Raw genomic sequence first — 17,295 nt, forward strand, 5'->3', positions numbered from 1 at the left:
AGTTTATCAAAGGAGTTACAATCACAAGGGATCAGGCATAGATTTTCATGCCCTCACATCCATCAACAGAATGAAATTGCAGAGCGCAAACACAGGCATGTAGTAGAGATAGAGATGACAGTAATGGCTGGTTCTGGAGTGCTAATGGGATACTGGGGTGACACTTTACCTATTACAGCTCAACTTATCCATGTTCTACCAACACCAACCTTGGGAAATATGTCTCCAGCAGAGAAGCTACTTGGTAAGAAGCCAAACTATAGCTGTCTATGGGTGTTTGGCTGTCTTTGCTTTCATCATCTGAGGCCGTTCAGTTGTCACAAGCTTGAATTTCGGTCAGCGCCCTCTATGTTTTTTGGGACATGGTACTGCTCATAAAGGTACAAGTGTCTCACACCAGAAGACAAAGTGGTGATCACACGAAATTTTATGTTCAACGAAATGTAATTTTCCTTCAAAACTGGAAATCATCTCATGGATGTCACTGATAAGCAGAGTAGTTCTGAGTTAGTTCTAACAATTTCAGCTATTCCCTTAATCCCCAACCCTCCCATACATTCATAAGTTCAAGACATTCACTCCTCACTAAGACACTTACCTCCATCACATGTCACAGATCGTTCAGCAGCTTTTCACCACTCTTCTGATTTCAACACCCTTCTCCATTTTTCATAAATACCACCCAACCCTCTATCTACTGCCAACCACCCTCAGCTCCATCCCTAGCCCCAATTCCCCATATGGCATCTCCACTCATCATCTCTCAGCGAGCACCCTCAGCGACACCTATCCTAGTGCCCATTTTAGCCCTAGAAATTGTTCTCCCTAGTTGTCAACCTGCATCCAGTGCCCACACCCAAAATATACACCATATCTGGCAGTCTTTGACCAAAAGTTTATCATGCTGCAGTTGAGCCACGATCAGTGAAAGAGGCTATGGTTCACCTGAAATGGAAGGAAGCTATGGATAATGAATATCAAGCACCGCTAAAGAACAAGATATGCCAGATTGTACCTCTACCAGAGGACCGAGAAGCTATTGACAGCAAGTGGATCTTTAGAGTTAAGTACAACTCTGATGGCACATTCAAGAAGTACAAGGCCATGCTGGTTTTCCCATGGCTTCTCTCAGAAACCTGGGTTTGATTTTACTAAGACCTACAGCCCAGTAGTTAAACCAACTTTAATCAGATTAGTCTTGACACTTGCATTAGCAAACAATTGGCCAATTAGATAATTGGATGTAAATAATGCATTTTTTCATGGAAAGTTGCTTGAGGATATGTACATGCAACAGCCACAGGGCTATGTGCAAGGTGGTGGGAAGTTGGTCTGCAAACTTACCAAGGCGTTGTATGGTATAAAATAGGCTCTAAGGGCCTGGTATCATAAGCTATCTACAGCTATGCATCAACTTTGATTCTCTACCACAGCCTCTGATGTTTCAGTCTTCATCAAATTTGATGCCAATGTCACCACCTTTGTTCTTGTGTATGTAGATGATGTAATCATCACTAGAAGCTCAACCAGTGCTATGACTGCTGTGGTGAATTAGCTGAATTTTAAGTTTGTACTCAAAGATATGGGGGACCTTCATTACTTTCTAGGCATTCAAGTTAGCAAGACTAAGGGTGGAGGACTATTACTCAGCCAAGAGAAATATGTCAATGATTTACTGGGTAAGGCAGGCATGATAGGCTGCAAACCTTGTAGAACACCTCTCCCATCATCACTAAAAATCTCTCAGTTTGGTGGTGATAAGTTTGATGAACCAGAACTTTATCGTTCACTGGTAGGCAGTCTTCAGTATCTCACAGTTACAAGACTAGAGCTTGCTTATGCTGTAAGCAAAATCTTTCAGTTCATGTAGGACCAGTTGGAGTCTCACTGGAAACTAGTAAAAAGAATCCATGTAAGTGGCACAATCAAATATGACTTACATCTCTGCAGGAATGAATCTTTGAATATCACAACCTATTGTGATTTAGACTGGGGGAGAGACCCTGATGACAGAAAGTTGACTGGTGGTATATGTGTTCTCTTAGGAAGCAATTTAGTTTTTTGGTCATCTAAGAAGCAGTCTGTGGTAGCCAGATCAAGCACAGAGGCTGAATACAGAGCTATGGCGGATCTAGTTGCAGAACTAATTTGGATCAAGAACCTGCTAAGCGAGTTAAGGGTCACAATTTCACTCCTACCATATACTGTGATAACCTGAGTGCTGTGCTTTTAGTAGCCAACCCCATTCTATATTCAAAGTCTAAACACTTCGAAACTGATCTTCACTTTTTGAGGGATTATGTCACAAAGAAAGTAATGCAAGTCAGTCAAGTTTCGGGGTCTTTTCAGTTAGCAGACATTCTTACAAAGTCAATTGCCTCTGGATCATTTGACACTGCTAGAGCAAGGTTAAATGTTGAGCCAAATCTGTTGTGCAATGCCCTACTGAAGGAGCAGCAGAAATAGTTCATGAGCTAAAAATGCCTAGTAATGAAGGTATTCTGCAGAATGGCAGAGAAAGCTTAGAGGCCTCAGTAGTACAGTGCATGATGATGTAAGTGTTGAGCAAAACGATGGAGTCAGATAGCAGGGTGCATGATAGAGTAATAGTTAAGCTAAAACTGAACTAGTTAAGCCAAGTTGAGTCAGCAGAGTTAGTTACACACTCTCTCAGTTAGATTAGTTACAAGCTAGCTATCATTAGGCTCAATATATATTGCCAGCTGTTAGTTACAAAGTGTGTTGTAATAGTTCAATTTACCTTTACCAAATCAGTGAAACCCTTTTCTCTTCTTATTCCCTGTTCTACTACTCTTGTTCTTCTCTCTCAGTTAGGCACTGATACCTTACAAAGTTAATATTTAATTTAAAAAATATAAAAATAAATAATTTTTAAATATTTAAAACTTACCATAAACGACAAGTTCGGCAATTTCGGCACCAAAGAATTTTCCTAAAAGGTAATGGCTTAGTAGTCAGTCTTTACTATCTACTCATTTTCCAAATATTCTCTATGAGTCATGTCAGCAATATTGTTGTTTCATACCTCTAAATTCTATTGTTTCTTTTTGGTTTTTTTTATTTTTTATTTAGTGTCTTGGGTTTAATTAATTTAAGAATGCTTTATGGTTATATTCATGGATTCTTTGTAAACTCAAATTATTGGTATTATAAGGTTTTGCTGAGACTAAACACTTTTTTTTGTTAGTACGCCATGAATTGGTATTATATTTTTATTTTATACTTAAGTATCTTTACATCTTTCATATTTATTATATTGACTTAGTTATATTATATTTTTACTTCGCACTTAAGTATTTTTCTCATCTCCAATCTTTCTATTTTCTCGCGCTTTTGGTGGTGCTTCAAAGGTTTCAAGACACATACCTTGCATTATTCTTGCTTCTTTTATTTCAAAGTTGATACTCCCTTTTCTTTATTTTCTTGGTACATATTCTTTTTTATTTTGATGTATCTGTGTAGGCTCTATTTTTTTCTTTCTTTTAAATTTATCCCTTGAAGTTTTGAAAATGCTAATAGGAGAGTTGATAAGAAATGTTGATAAAACATGTTACTAGACTTTTTACAATTCCGGAAGACTTGATAACTTTTTGAAATGAAGTTTTGTTGAAATGAAATCCTGGATGATGTGTTTTGTTAACACGACAAGAAAAATTAATTACGGTAGATTTTACCATCGGATTTAGTGTTTAACATTACCGGCAGTTTTATCGGTGGATTTTGCGACGATTGCAACACTAAATTCATCATCCACGAGACATTACAGTCGGATTTATATTTTTGACCATAAATCTGACAATAAAAAATGGCTCGAAAATAAATTTAGTTGGAACACATTTTACTGTCAGATTTTAGGGTCGAAAAAATCCAACAATAAGGCAATTAAATGAAATACGTCATTTTGGTCACGGATCCAACATTATTGGAGAATTTTTTCTCTGATAAATCCGATGGTAAAATGGATCCTAAATTCAAATTTGCAAAACATTCTCCCCATTTCCGCAACATCATCAACATCACTATTTTTCCCTTTTTCTTTTGCCGTTAACTCCACCATCGCCATCATTCACTGTCGTTTTGCCATTTCTCATGAGTTATTATTGTTGTGCATAGCCTTTGGGGCTCTCCTTGTCCCTAGTGGTGTTGTCATCTCTAATGACATCATCACTAGTTATTTTTTAAATTTAGTTGTTCATACTACCCCTCCACCGTTGAAAATAACAAAGGTTACTTATTTTTAATTGTTGAAGACGATCCAACTTATGTGCAATAGATTGATTTCTACTTTTACATGTGTTTTTGTTGTTTTCTCTTTTTTAGCTAGGTATATCGACCTATATGTCTCATTCGATAGGTAACATAATGCCTTCTAATATTTTTGAGGGATTAGATTGAGTAGATAGTACTATACTGAATGCCTTTTTGTAATGGATAGGGAGACTTTAGAGAGATTCCGACTTGCACACCCAAATTTGTGGGAATTGGGAAGACGAAGAAAACTATGTCTTAGTTGCACCTTAGTAGCATTAGAGTTTTCGTGGCAAGCTTTCTTCTGACCCGTATTTTCTTACCCTCCTGTAGTCTCTTCTTGCCCGTAACATAAACAATATTCGTACAAACCATTTATTCGAATTTACTCTCCTCTGGTTGGTCTATTTGTCCATGTTGCTAATCTCTTTAATGACAAAGTATTATGCTCCTTTAATCCCTCTGATTCTCCTAGATCCTGTAGAAAGCAGTTTTGATTCTTCCCCAATTTTCTACCTTCATTCTCAACCATTATGAGTGGCACTTTTTGTGTCGTGAATTTTGCTGTTTGAGATATCGGTTCTTCAACATCTCTTCTTCCATTCTCTTCGAGCTACTTTCATCCATTGAAAAACTGGCTAAATTTTCTAGGAGACTAACCGAATTAGGCTTTTTCTCCCTCCTACACCTCCCTTCTTCATAAGAGAGTGAATTTGGACAATTGTTCTCCTTTGAATTCTATTTTCTTCTGCATGTCTGTTTCGATCGGAGCCACTTTTTCCATTCTTACTCTTCCAACTAAAGGTTCATTGTAACTACGTACTTCATGCTCCAAGTGACTACAATAATAGTAAAATGTTCTGATTCTTTCATATGTGAGAGGAACCTCAATAAATACTTTGTTTTGACCTACAATTCTAGTAGATCTCTTTAGTAGTTTTGTAACATTCAAATTAATATAGATTTTTATAATTTTGTTCTTCTTTTTCACACTTAAAAAATATCTACATTCAATACATCTTTTACAGAATTATTAATTTTTCAGACTAACTATTTCATTCGATAATATTCATATAATCCGCAGAATTAAATTCACACTGACACATGAAAAAAATCTGCATCTTTAATTGATTCATCTTTTTTCTACCATTGTTTCAGATTCAAAATATAATTTTTAAATAATCATAGGACTCTCTTATCAATTTAAATCACATTCTTATCTTCTTCAATAAAAAATTAAAATAAACTTTTTCTATAATGAACTCCTTAAACCCTTCAGGTGTTCTCCAGATCGCTTGCATCACAGATTTAATAGTACTTTTTGAAAAGGTTCAATATGCCAATAATCTTACAAACAAATTCTTCGTAAAATTTTCATCCCCAACCTCAATATCCGCTGCTTCAAATGTGATAATATCCTACTGAGCCTACATTCTTCTTTCTTGCCTTCGTCAAAGGTAGCAGTATTTGCTGCCATTATGAATCGTGTATGAACAGTAGCACTCTAATGTCGTTGGATAAGTCTTATTAATTAAGGTTTTTTTTTTTTGTTAGATATTCTTTTGTTAGGTGGATCCCTATATAAGATATACGGTTAGAAAAATTAATGGAACTTTAATTTTGATCTGACACCAATAGCTACAGTAATCTTATTTTTCATCATCATCGTTTAGGGTTAGATCAGATCAGAATGTGGTTCACCTTTTTTTCATTTAAGCTGTAAAGAAGCGAAAGTTCTTGCGCAATGCTCGTTCATTCATTTTCAATTTTGATCACAAATCTGGCACTTCATTAGTGCCGTAGAATTCGTGTTTCTTATTTCGGAAAATACACTACGAGAATTATTTTAACACGGTTTATTTAACGGTCATAATTAACTGTAAAAATTAATATATATTTTTTTGATGAATAATTTGACCGTAAAAAATTATTCCTCAATTTTGACACTCATTTATTTTCAATTTACTTCACTATTCTTCTTCTTCTTTGGGCTCTGTCAATTTTGACATCACATTGCTCTCAGTTTAGGATCATACTACTCATTCTTTATCTCCAAAATCTCAGTTTATTCTTCGATTTCAAGATCTCATCTCTTTCTTTGTTAAAAATTTTTGTTAAAAATTTTTTATGGTCAATAAGTGTCAAAATAAATAGTATTTTTGACGGTTAATAAATATCATAGAAAATATATTCTCAAATTTTTCTAACAAATTATTTTTGACAGCCAATATTTATCAAAATAAGATTTAAACTTTTTTCACAATTACTTATATGTTAAAAATACTATTTTTGACAACTTTTATTAACATATTTTCATAGTTAAAATAGTGTCAAAATTTATTTTTTTCACGAATTTAAATTCTTTTTTTACACATATAACCCTAAAAAATAATCTATATTATTGTAGTGATAGTACAAAACTGCAAATAAATCATATCACACACAACCCTACACATATATATCATACTAGAATCTTATTTTAAAACAATTTATTAATAATAATATTATCAGGGTTAAAAATGGATTCCTCGACTTCGACTAAGATGAGTTTCGATTACAAACTAAGTCGACCGCAAGATATACAAAGATAAAAGAGATTTAAAATTAGAGATGAGCAACACATGGAAAACAGGTTGACTAGCGATTATTTTTTTTGAACATCAAGACTTTTATTTGACCCTCAAAATTAAAAGTGGAGAACATAGTGCGAATTTTGGAGAATAAGTTAAAGGACAAATATGGAAGAAGAAGAATAACTGCCAGAATTCTTCTCTATAAATAGGAGGGCTAAAATTAACACAAACATACATTTTAACATACTTTAAGCCACATTAAAATTTTGCAGAAATTTTCAATCACAGAAAAAATAAAATATTTGTACATATGAGTGTTGAGTATCATCAGTTTTTCTTTATTTTTTTTATTTTCTGTTCATTTCTTTATTTCATTTGTCTTTCTCCTTTTCGTCATATTTTTTTTACTATCAATTTTAGTTATTTCTTTTATTTCGTTTTCTTATTATTCTCAAGTTATCCTTATTATGTCATTTATTATACAAAATCTTCAAGTGTAAATTATCAATTATAATTTTTATCATACATCAATTTAATAAAAGTATTGATAAATAAATTTTGGGTTAAGTCTATTCTTTGTATCTACTCCCCAAATTAAAATTGTGATATAAACTTGATTAGACACATCCGGTCAAAATTACCAAAAATAAAATAAAATAATAATAATGATAACAACAACAAGGGTTAGCGGGGGTTTGAGTGAGGGGGAAACACTGAACGAGGTAGGAGTAGGATTTTACAACCACCCACAAAGCATCCTAGGGTTTGGAATTGGAAAGAGTATCATCGCTTAGAAAATGAATCTTTTTCGGTGTTTGTAGATAATATAATCTACCAGAAGATATCTCGAAGAGAAAATTATTTCACTTGTTCTGCTGGACAGGAAGAATAAACGATATCTATCTTTCCCAAAAACGTAAAAATGAAAAGATTTATTTGTTTGCTTTTGTTCGGTACACGATGAGAGGGGTGCTCTGAAGGCCATTGCAGAGATGAATCATATGGGATTACGAGGTAAGATAATATTCATAGGAGAAGCCAAATTTAGAAGGCATCCGAATGAGAGGGAACTAATGGTGCATGTGGAGCCAAGAGGTCAGTATGAGGGGGAGCCTAAGGAAACTCACCGTGGGAAAGAGGTGGTTATTGCTCAGGAGGAGGAAGTTTCGAAGAGGGGCACGCATGCCACTGACCAACATAAGAATGGGGAGGCAAAGAGGGTTGAAGTGTCAGTAGTGGAGTAGAATATGGATTGATTGGTGCGGAGTGTAGTAGGGAGAACTTTGAAACCCTTAGACCTCCAATCTTTGAAAAGGACAATTCGCAAAAATGTGCCTCAGGTTGTGGAAGTCAGAGAGATCAGTACGTATAAAGCTTTATTGAATTTCGATACTGCAAAGCATGCAGACGAAACTCTTACTTTTAAACTGGATAGATTGTTGCGTTTGTTTTATAAGGTTTAGAGGTGGGAGGAGTCTGAACGCTGTGAGACGAGACGAGTTTGGTTGGAGTGCTGTGGGGTGCCGCTACATGCCTGGTCATCAGAGACTTTTAAAATAATAGGTGCACAATGGGGTGACGTCATTAGGTGTGATGTAGCGACTGAAGCAAGTTCATCTTTTAGAGTTGGACGGGTTCAGGTTGATACAGGCGTTTTTGAGGTCATAAGAGATTGTGTTCACATCACTGTTGGTAATCATGGGTTTGATGTCTATGTGAAGGAGATGGGTGCTGAGGTATGTGGGGAAGCTAGTATGATGGGGGACCAAGTTGACGGTGCTGTGATCGGGGATGTGGGTTCTGGTGGCAGTAGCCTGACGAAGGAGGCGGTGCTGTGGGATCCGGCGGCTGATCTGATAGACCTGGCGGTAATAGTGAACGATAATGAGAAGGGCAGAATGGTCATTCCCAAAGTATTTTTGAATGACTTAAACATTTATCTTTTGAATTTGAGTAAGGAAAAAAAGATAATTGATTCTGTTAATTGCTCCGAAGTTAATGGAAAGGAGGATTATAGGGGATATGGTTTAAATGATGAGGTGGGGTCCGAGCAAAATGTTACTCGGGAGTTTCAAGTGGGGGGTGGTGGGGTCCTGATTGGCGATGCAAGAAAGGGTGGCTTTGTTCTAAGGGCCCAAATAGTGTGTGTAGTTATAATGGATGGAGATTGGGCTTGGTCCTAAGTGGCCCATCTCTTAAACAGTTGGAGGCTGGGACGTGGGCTGATTTGGGTGAGCAAATGGAACGGATGGAAGAGGATGGGGCCAAACAGGGTGGGTTTTTGGATAAACGGGTTAAAGGGTTGAACAATGTGGACACGCTGGTTGTGGGGAGAGCCGAAACGGGGCAGGCAGGAGGACCTGATGCGGCAGCCAGGCGTGAAAAGGGAGAGTCGTTGCGAAGCTTACGGGGCTGCCCAGGAACCGCCGACTTGGATGATAGAGACATGGACAAGGATGGGACGATTGAACCGGTACCTCAGGGGGCTGATGATCGAGGTTCCATGGTTGTTTTAAAAGCCTTTGAACCCGTGAGTGGTGATGTCGTTGATGGCGAACCGTTGTCGTCATGGCTGGTAGGGGTGACATCCCTTGGTGTGAAAGAAAGGAAGCAGCAGCGGAGGGAACCAGACATGGAGAGAGAGGTACGTTTAACTTGTGCAGATGTACAATGTGTAGCCAATAGAGGGAGAAGGTCGGTGGCTGATGTTGGGTCCGAAAGATAGGCAGACCAACGGAATAAGATAGATGACGACAAATTAATGAAAGAACGCCAGATTAAGGAAAATGAGGTTAATTAGCTTGGGCATTGGCACTGGAGTCGGGTGCTGTGCTATATGATTACGAGGAGGATATCATGGCAATTTTACAATCTCAGAATGAAGAAATAGAGGTGAAGAGAAAGATGGCGAAACAAAAAGAAAAAGCACGAAGGAGTCGGCCTAAGAATCACAATAAGGTGTGTAAAAATATATTCAAATGATTTTTAGCTGCTTGAATATTCGGGGATTGAGAAGGGATGGAAAATTCAGTATGATGAAATCTTTGAAGAAAAATTATAAACTTAACATGTTAGGCTTGCTTGAAACTAAGAGGGGGGGAGATCACTAGGTTTGATGTTACACGAATTTGGGGGAATAGTGCTGTGGGATGGGAGTTTGTGGAGTCTACAGGGACTTCTGGGGGTTCACTGTTAATTTGGGATGATGACATGTTTAAATCCAAAAACTGTTACAAAGGAGAGAGATGGTTGTGCGTTGAAGGAGTCTTGACGGAAAGCAATTTTCACTGTGCTTTCTGTTTGGTGTATGGGGCGCATGGGAGAGAGGAGAAGCGGTTGGTATGGGAGGAGTTGAGTTATATTGTGGGCTTGTGTTAGGTTCCATGCTGCTTTTTGGGGAATTTTAATGAGATACTGCAGGTCGAAGATCGCAACGGGGCGAATAGTTTACCGGCGTCAGTGGAAGAGTTTAAGATTTCGGTTCTTCCAAAGTGCTAAACTACAAACTTATGCGAATGCTACGTGGCTGACCCTAGCTCTAAAATTGGTGCCAAGGAGATAAAGGATTTTCGGCCGATTAGTATGGTGAGGTGTGTGTATAAGGTGATTTCAAAGGTTTTGGTGAGAAGAATAAGAACAGTTATGCCGGGTTTGGTAGGAGAGACACAGAGTGCGTTTGTGAAGGGTAGAAAAATCCATGACGGTGCCTTAATTTCCTGTGAGATAGTACAATGGCTCAAGACGCGTAAAAAGAAGGCGGCAATTATAAAACTAGATTTTTAGAAAGCTTATCATAGAGTTAGGTGGAGTTTTGTAGATATTGTGTTACAGAAGATGGGCTTCGGACAAACATGGAGGAATTGGATAAAGGAGTGTGTCAGTACGGCCACTATGTTAGTCCTGATTAATGGATCACCATCCAAGCCGTTCAAAATGGAGAGGGGCCTAAGACAAAGAGATCTGCTTCCTCCTCTTTTGTTTGTTCTTGTGGTCGATGTGTTGCATAGGATGTTGGAGAAGATCATATTGAACTGTCATATCTTCAATTCGCAGATAATACTATTTTATTTTGCCCTCCAAACACAGAGACAATTGTGAGTTACAAGAGGCTGTTGCGTTGTTTTGAACTGATATCGGGTCTGAGCATCAATTTTGAAAATTCGAATCTTATCTCGGTTAATTGTGAGCAAGAGTGGGTGGAGCATGTGTGTGGCCTTTTGGGGGTGCAAGCAAGCTGTCTTACCTGTTAGATATCTTGGGATCTCTTTAGGGGGCGAATCCGCAGTTGGTGAAGACTTGGAAATCGATCATAGATAAGGTGGAAGAGAAGCTCAGCTTGTGGAAAGCGAAGGTTCTAAACAAAGCTGGCAAGCTAGTTCTCATCAAATCGGTGTTGAATAGCGTACCGATCTATTTCCTTAGTCTCTACAAGATGCCGAAGGTAGTCGTGGACAAGTTGATTGCCTTACAGAGGAGATTTTTATGGTGTAAGGAGGATGAAAACTATGGTATACCTCTAGTGAAATGGGAAGTGGTTCAAGCACCAAAAAAGGCAGGGGGTTTGGGGGTCGGAGATGCAGTGCTCAGGAACACAGCGCTTTTGTTTAAATGGTGGTGGCGATTTTTAAAGGAGGACTGTCCTTTGTGGAAGAAGATTGTTTGTTCTTGTAACAATTTGAACCCAAATGAAATGTTATCAAATTAGGCTATACCAGTAAAGGGTGGCCCATGGAAAGACATCTGTCAGCTGAATATAAAGGAACAATGGGTGAAAGATAAAATTATTAGTGGTGATGAGTTTGAAAAACTCTAAATTAATCTTTATGATGACTAAACATTATTAATATAATTATTTACAAAATTATTAATTTGATCTTAATTCACACTTATTTAATTAATAATTTTGTTGGTGCAGATTTTGCTATTGGGCCGAAAATAAAAGAAAATGTTGCAAGTCCATATATGCATCTTACCTTCAGCCTTGATGTTAAATATGATTATGTTGGCTGAATTATTTTATTGGGCCAGTTTGATCTATTACTGCAAGCCCAATGTGCTTTTTAAGCATTTAGCTTGGTTCAAAGTGTGTTATATTAAGTAGCTGAAGCAATTTGTGATTAATTGGGCCAGATTGAATTTTGTTATTACAAGCCCAAAATTAAAATTGCTTGAAGCCAAGCATGCTTGGTCCGAAACCATTAAGCAAAGAAAGCAAAGCTTCATTACTTCCAACGGATCTCCTTTTTAATCATGTGATGGAACACAAAATTTTATTGAGAAGAGTTAATGCAGTTCTTGGAACTATGAGAGAGAAATCATGATTGATTAGATGGTTGGCCTTAATGAAGGCACGCTACCTAAAGCAAAGGGAAGTAAAAGCAACTCATTTTATTTAATTTATTCAAACACATTTAATTGTTTTCCTTCCTACTCTCTCTTCTCTTTCTACTTGCTTCTCATCTTCGGTCATTACATAGCAAACCATGGAAGCTACAACTAGCCACCGAAGAGAAGGAGATGCACGCTACAAGACCATCAAAATGATGGCAAGAAAAAGCAAACTAAAAGTATGCTGTGGCTAAGATTCTCATTCACTTGTGGTAAGATTTTGTGAAGAGATCTTGACTTCTCCAAACCAAAAATGGTTGAAGAAGATTTTGATCAGAGAAGAAGAATCTTGGAGGGATGGCTTGTCTCTGATTCTGCTCAACCACCACAGGAGGTAGCTACAGTGGTTACGTGATGGAGGAGGCAGAGATTGGAGCAGATGAAGCTATCATCATCATGAAGCATCAAGGGCCAGGAGTTCATCTTGGAGAGCAAGACAAGGATGAAGGGCTCGGATTGATGAAGAGTGGTGACCAAGGATGGACTAGAGGTAATTGCATGTTGGGTTTTGCATGAATTATCTCTTCTCTCTCTCTGGCCGAACCGGTTCTGGTTGAAGAAGAAGAAGATTGGCTTGGTTTGTTTGGTTTCAACCTTGGAGGCTTCTCCCAATAAGTAAGGGTGAACAGTCAGGGATTGATTCAAGGAGTGAGAGTATAAAGCACAGGATTCTCAGAGCTACCCAAGCTAACAGAAGTTCTTTTCCTTTAATGTTTTTCATTTTATATTTTTCTGTTTAATTTTGTCATGTCTTGAGTCTCATGGAAAAAGGCAAACAGTGAAGTTTGTAATGAAAAAGCTATAGAGTGGAAAAAGGCAGAGAGTGCAAAATTAAAAGAAAAAGCCATAGATGTCTTTAGAGGTCCTTTGTACATCTGTGTTGTGTTTCATGATTCTGTGGGAATCCCCTTGCAAGTTGAGTTAGCACTTAGCAGTTGAAAGCTTGGCTGTGACCAAGTCAAGTTCAGGATTGGGTTTAGTTTCTGGACTTGTCCTAGATAGGAAGGACAGTTCCTAGGGAGAATTGGTGTATGTAATCAAGAATGATTATAGTGAAATTTCATCATTGTTGTGATGGAGACTGGATGTAGGCTGCCTTGCACTTAGCAGCTGAACCAGGATATATCTTGGTGTAATTCTCTTTCTCTTATACTCCATTTCTGTTTCTGCTGCCCAGGAGATAAAACTAAAAATATCTCGTGCTGATCAACGAGACAAAAAAAAAGTCTCGTGGCTGGGTACGAGACAAAAGAAAAAGGCTCGTGGCTGGGTACGAGACAAAAAGGCAAAAAGTCTCCAGAAGCTGTTTCAAAGACCAGCAAGTATTATTGAGTGAAAAAGGGGCTAAGATTTAACCCCCCTTCTCTTAGCCACTGAAAACCATCAATTGGTATCAGAGCTTGGTCTCAAAAAGATCAAGCTTTGCAGCTTGGAGAAAAGATCCAGATGGCAGAAAACAGTGGCTCAAATCTGGTGTCCTACAACCTGACTGAAAGATAATCAAGCAACAGACCTCCTCTTTTCAATGGGAAAAACTACACCTATTGGAAGGAGAGAATGAAGATCTTTGTGCAAGCAGTAGATTACAGACTTTGGAAGATTATCCTGGAAGGTCCCCAATATCCAAAAGTGCTGAAGGAGTTGTCACTCTTAAACCAGAAGCAAGCTGGACCGAAGAAGATAGAAAGAAGGTGGAGCTCAACGCCAAGGCTATCAACTTACTCAATTGTGCTATCAGCTTCAAGGAGTACCGACGGGTATCACGATGCACAACAGCAAAGGAAATCTGGGACAAACTCTTAGTTACTCATGAAGGAACCACCATTGTAAAAAAGACCAGGATAGATATGTTAAACAGAGAGTATGAAATGTTTGCAATAAAGGAAGGAAAATCCATTGATGAACTGTTTGAGCGCTTCAACACCATCATTGTCGGCTTGGATGCTATGGGAATCAAGTATCCTGAATCTGTGCTAGTGAGAAGAGTGTTAAGATGTCTCACAAAAGAGTGGGAAACAAAAGCATTAATAATTTCTGGGAGTAGTGGTCTTGATTCCATGACATATGATGACTTGAGAGGAAATCTTCTTGCTTTTGAAAACACATATTTGAAAAAAGATTCAACAAAGAAAGGAATTGCTTTTACATCTGTGACTAACCCCCTGGATGATGAATCCAGTGATTCTGAAAATAAATTTGTGTTGTTTGCCAAAAAATTCAGGAAAATGGTGAAGCTCAAGGAGAGAGGCAAAGGAGGCAATTCAAGAAAACAAAGGAAAGATCTCAGCAAGGTGATTGCTACAACTGTAAAGAAACGGGGCACTTCAAGTCCGACTGCCCTAAGTTGAAGAAGGAAGAAAGGCCAAAGAAAGGAAAGAAAAAGAGTCTGATGGCATCATGGAAAGTTCTGGAAAATGATTCAGAAGACGATGAGGAATCTAAAACCTTGTCTCAACCATGTCTTATGGCTGACCATGTTGAACAGGTAATCATTCCTAACCCTAACACTGAATCTCTTCATCTTATGATAGATTATCTTTCTGAAAAAATAAGATGTTTTTTGCTGGATAATCAAGAACTTGAACAACAAATCATCATTCTTAAAGCAGAAAATGGATTTCTCAAAGAAAAACTAAGGGAGGCCGAAACTGCTTGTGATCTAGTTGAAAAAAATAAGCAGTTAAAAGCCCAACTTAGAAGCTGTGAAAGTAACCATTCAGTTGTTACATATGTAAAATATTTTAAAGAAAATGAAGAGTTGCTTAAAGAGGTTAAAAGACTTAAAGAAGACTTAGCCAAGTTCACTCAAAGTTCTGAAAATCTGAATCAAATCTTGGCTAGTCAAAAACCTCTTTATGATAAAGCTGGCTTGGGGTTCTATAAATCTGTTGAGAAACCTCATTTTGAAAACTTTGTCTCATCTTCAAATGATACAAGATTTTAAAACCCAAAAAGCTTTAACAAAACAGCAACTCCAAGGTTTTGTAGACTATGTAACAGAAATGGACACTTTCCCATTCAATGTTTTTTTGGTGATAGGATGATTGGTGATAAAATTTACAAAGTTATTTTTTATTATAATGGCTTAGGACATAAGAGATGGTTTAACGTGAAAGGATCCAAGAAAATTTGGATACCTAAGGTCACTTGAGCTTGTTTTGTAGGTATGCCTAGCATCCAAACGGAAGGAGAATATGTGGTATATGGACAGCGGATGTTCTAGGCATATGACCGAAAAGACAACCTTCTTCATAAAGCTTGATGAGTATGATGGAGGATTTGTCACTTTTGGTGATGATGCTAAAGGAAAGATAGTGGCTGTTGGAAAATTTGGTAAAAGCTTTTCATCTTGTATAAATGATGTTCTTCTTGTAAATGGTTTGAAACATAATTTACTTAGTGTAAGCTAATTGTGTGATCTAGGTTTTAAAGTTATCTTTAGAAAGTTTGTGTGTTTGGTTGTGTGTGAAAAATCTGGGGATATTTTATTAGAGGCTAAAAGGTGCAATAATGTGTATGGATTGACTCTTGAAGACTTGAAAGAACAAAATGTAACATATTTTACTTCTCTTGAATCTGAAAAATGGCTATGGCATAGAAAGTTGGGTCATGCTAGCATGTACCAAATTTCTAAGCTAGTTAAGAAAAATTTGGTTAGAGGAATTCCAAATATCAAATTTGATAAAGATCTTACTTGTGATGCTTGCCAATTAGGCAAACAAGTAAAATTCTCTTTTAAACCAAAAGATAGAATCTCAACTAAAAGGCCATTAGAGATGTTACACATTGATCTTTTTAGTCCAAAAAGAACCCAAAGTTTATGAGGTAAACACTATAGTCTTGTGGTGGTAGATGATTACTCTAGATTTGGTTGGGTACTTTTTCTTGCTCATAAAAATGATGCTTTTCATGGTTTCTCAACCCTTTGCAAGAAAATTCAAAATGAAAAGGATTTAAAAATTGCCCATTTGAGAAGTGATCACGGAAGAGAATTTGAAAACCAAGACTTTGAAAAATTCTGTGATGACTTTGGAATTGCTCATAACTTTTCATGCTCTAGAACCCCTCAACAAAATGGGGTGGTTGAAAGAAGGAATAGAAGTCTTCAAGAGATGATTAGGGCCATGCTTTGTGAGAATGAGATTCCTAAATTTTTATGGGCTGAAGCTGTAAATATAGCTTGTTACATTTTGAATAGGACAATTATTAGAAAAGGGTTGAAGAAAACCCCCTATGAGCTATAGAAAGGAACCCCTCCAAATCTTAAGTATTTTCATGTTTTTGGATGCAAATGCTTTGTACTTAACAATAAAGAAAATTTTGGCAAATTTGATCCAAAATCCTATGAAGGGATGTTTGTTGGATACTCCACCACTAGCAAGGCCTATAGGATTTATCTCAAAGAACATAGGACTATAGAGGAATCCATACATGTTACTTTTTGTGATTCTAACTCAATTCCCAGTGCTGTGATAGAAGATAATACAGATTGTGAAGAAGTTGTCAATAAAGGAACCAGTGAAAAAAATTCCAAATCCGCTCAAAATGAAGAATCTGCCAGTCTAGTTTTGTCTCGTCAGATTGGAGGAGACATTTCCATTTTGTCTCCTGAGCCAGCACGAGAAACTGAAACAGTGGGACCACCAGAAACTCATCAAAGCTCAACACCAATCCAGAAGCCTAGAGAATGGAAGTCAATGAGGGGTTATCCTCATGACTTCATCATTGGTGATCCCTCTCAAGGTGTTACAACAAGATCCTCAACCAAAAGACAATCCGAACCAAGAAACTTTGCTCTCTTGTCACAAATGGAACCCAACAATTTAAAACAAGCTCTTGAAGATCCATCATGGGTCAAAGAAATGCAAGAAGAGCTTGCTCAATTCGACAAGAATGAGGTTTGGACACTAGTACCTCATCCGGATGGTAAAAAAATGACGGGTACTAAGTTGGTCTTTAAAAATAAACTTGGTGAGGATGGACAAGTTGTTCGTAACAAGGCTAGATTAGTGGCCCAAGGTTACGATCAAGAAGAGGGTATAGATTTTGATGAGTCTTTTGCACC

At 37.4% G+C, this 17,295-nt stretch overlaps 1 protein-coding gene across 1 annotated transcript; it reads left to right on the plus strand.

Annotated features, from left to right (window-relative positions):
• Positions 1,583-2,218, plus strand: LOC107626911 (uncharacterized mitochondrial protein AtMg00810-like). The gene is made up of 2 exons (XM_016329803.1): positions 1,583-1,866; positions 1,951-2,218. Exons 1-2 carry the CDS (start codon positions 1,583-1,585, stop codon positions 2,216-2,218), a joined length of 552 nt encoding a protein of 183 aa, XP_016185289.1.

The sequence above is a fragment of the Arachis ipaensis genome, chromosome B02, assembly GCF_000816755.2.
Source record: "Arachis ipaensis cultivar K30076 chromosome B02, Araip1.1, whole genome shotgun sequence".
Classification (NCBI taxonomy): Eukaryota; Viridiplantae; Streptophyta; class Magnoliopsida; order Fabales; family Fabaceae; genus Arachis; species Arachis ipaensis.

Coding starts and splice junctions, on each gene's coding strand:
- LOC107626911 (XM_016329803.1), top strand. CDS start 1,583: ATGGGGGACCTTCATTACTTTCTAGGCATTCAAGTTAGCAAGACTAAG. Junction 1,867..1,950: donor AGCAAAATCTTTCAGTTCAT/GTAGGACCAGTT, acceptor ACATCTCTGCAG/GAATGAATCTTTGAATATCA.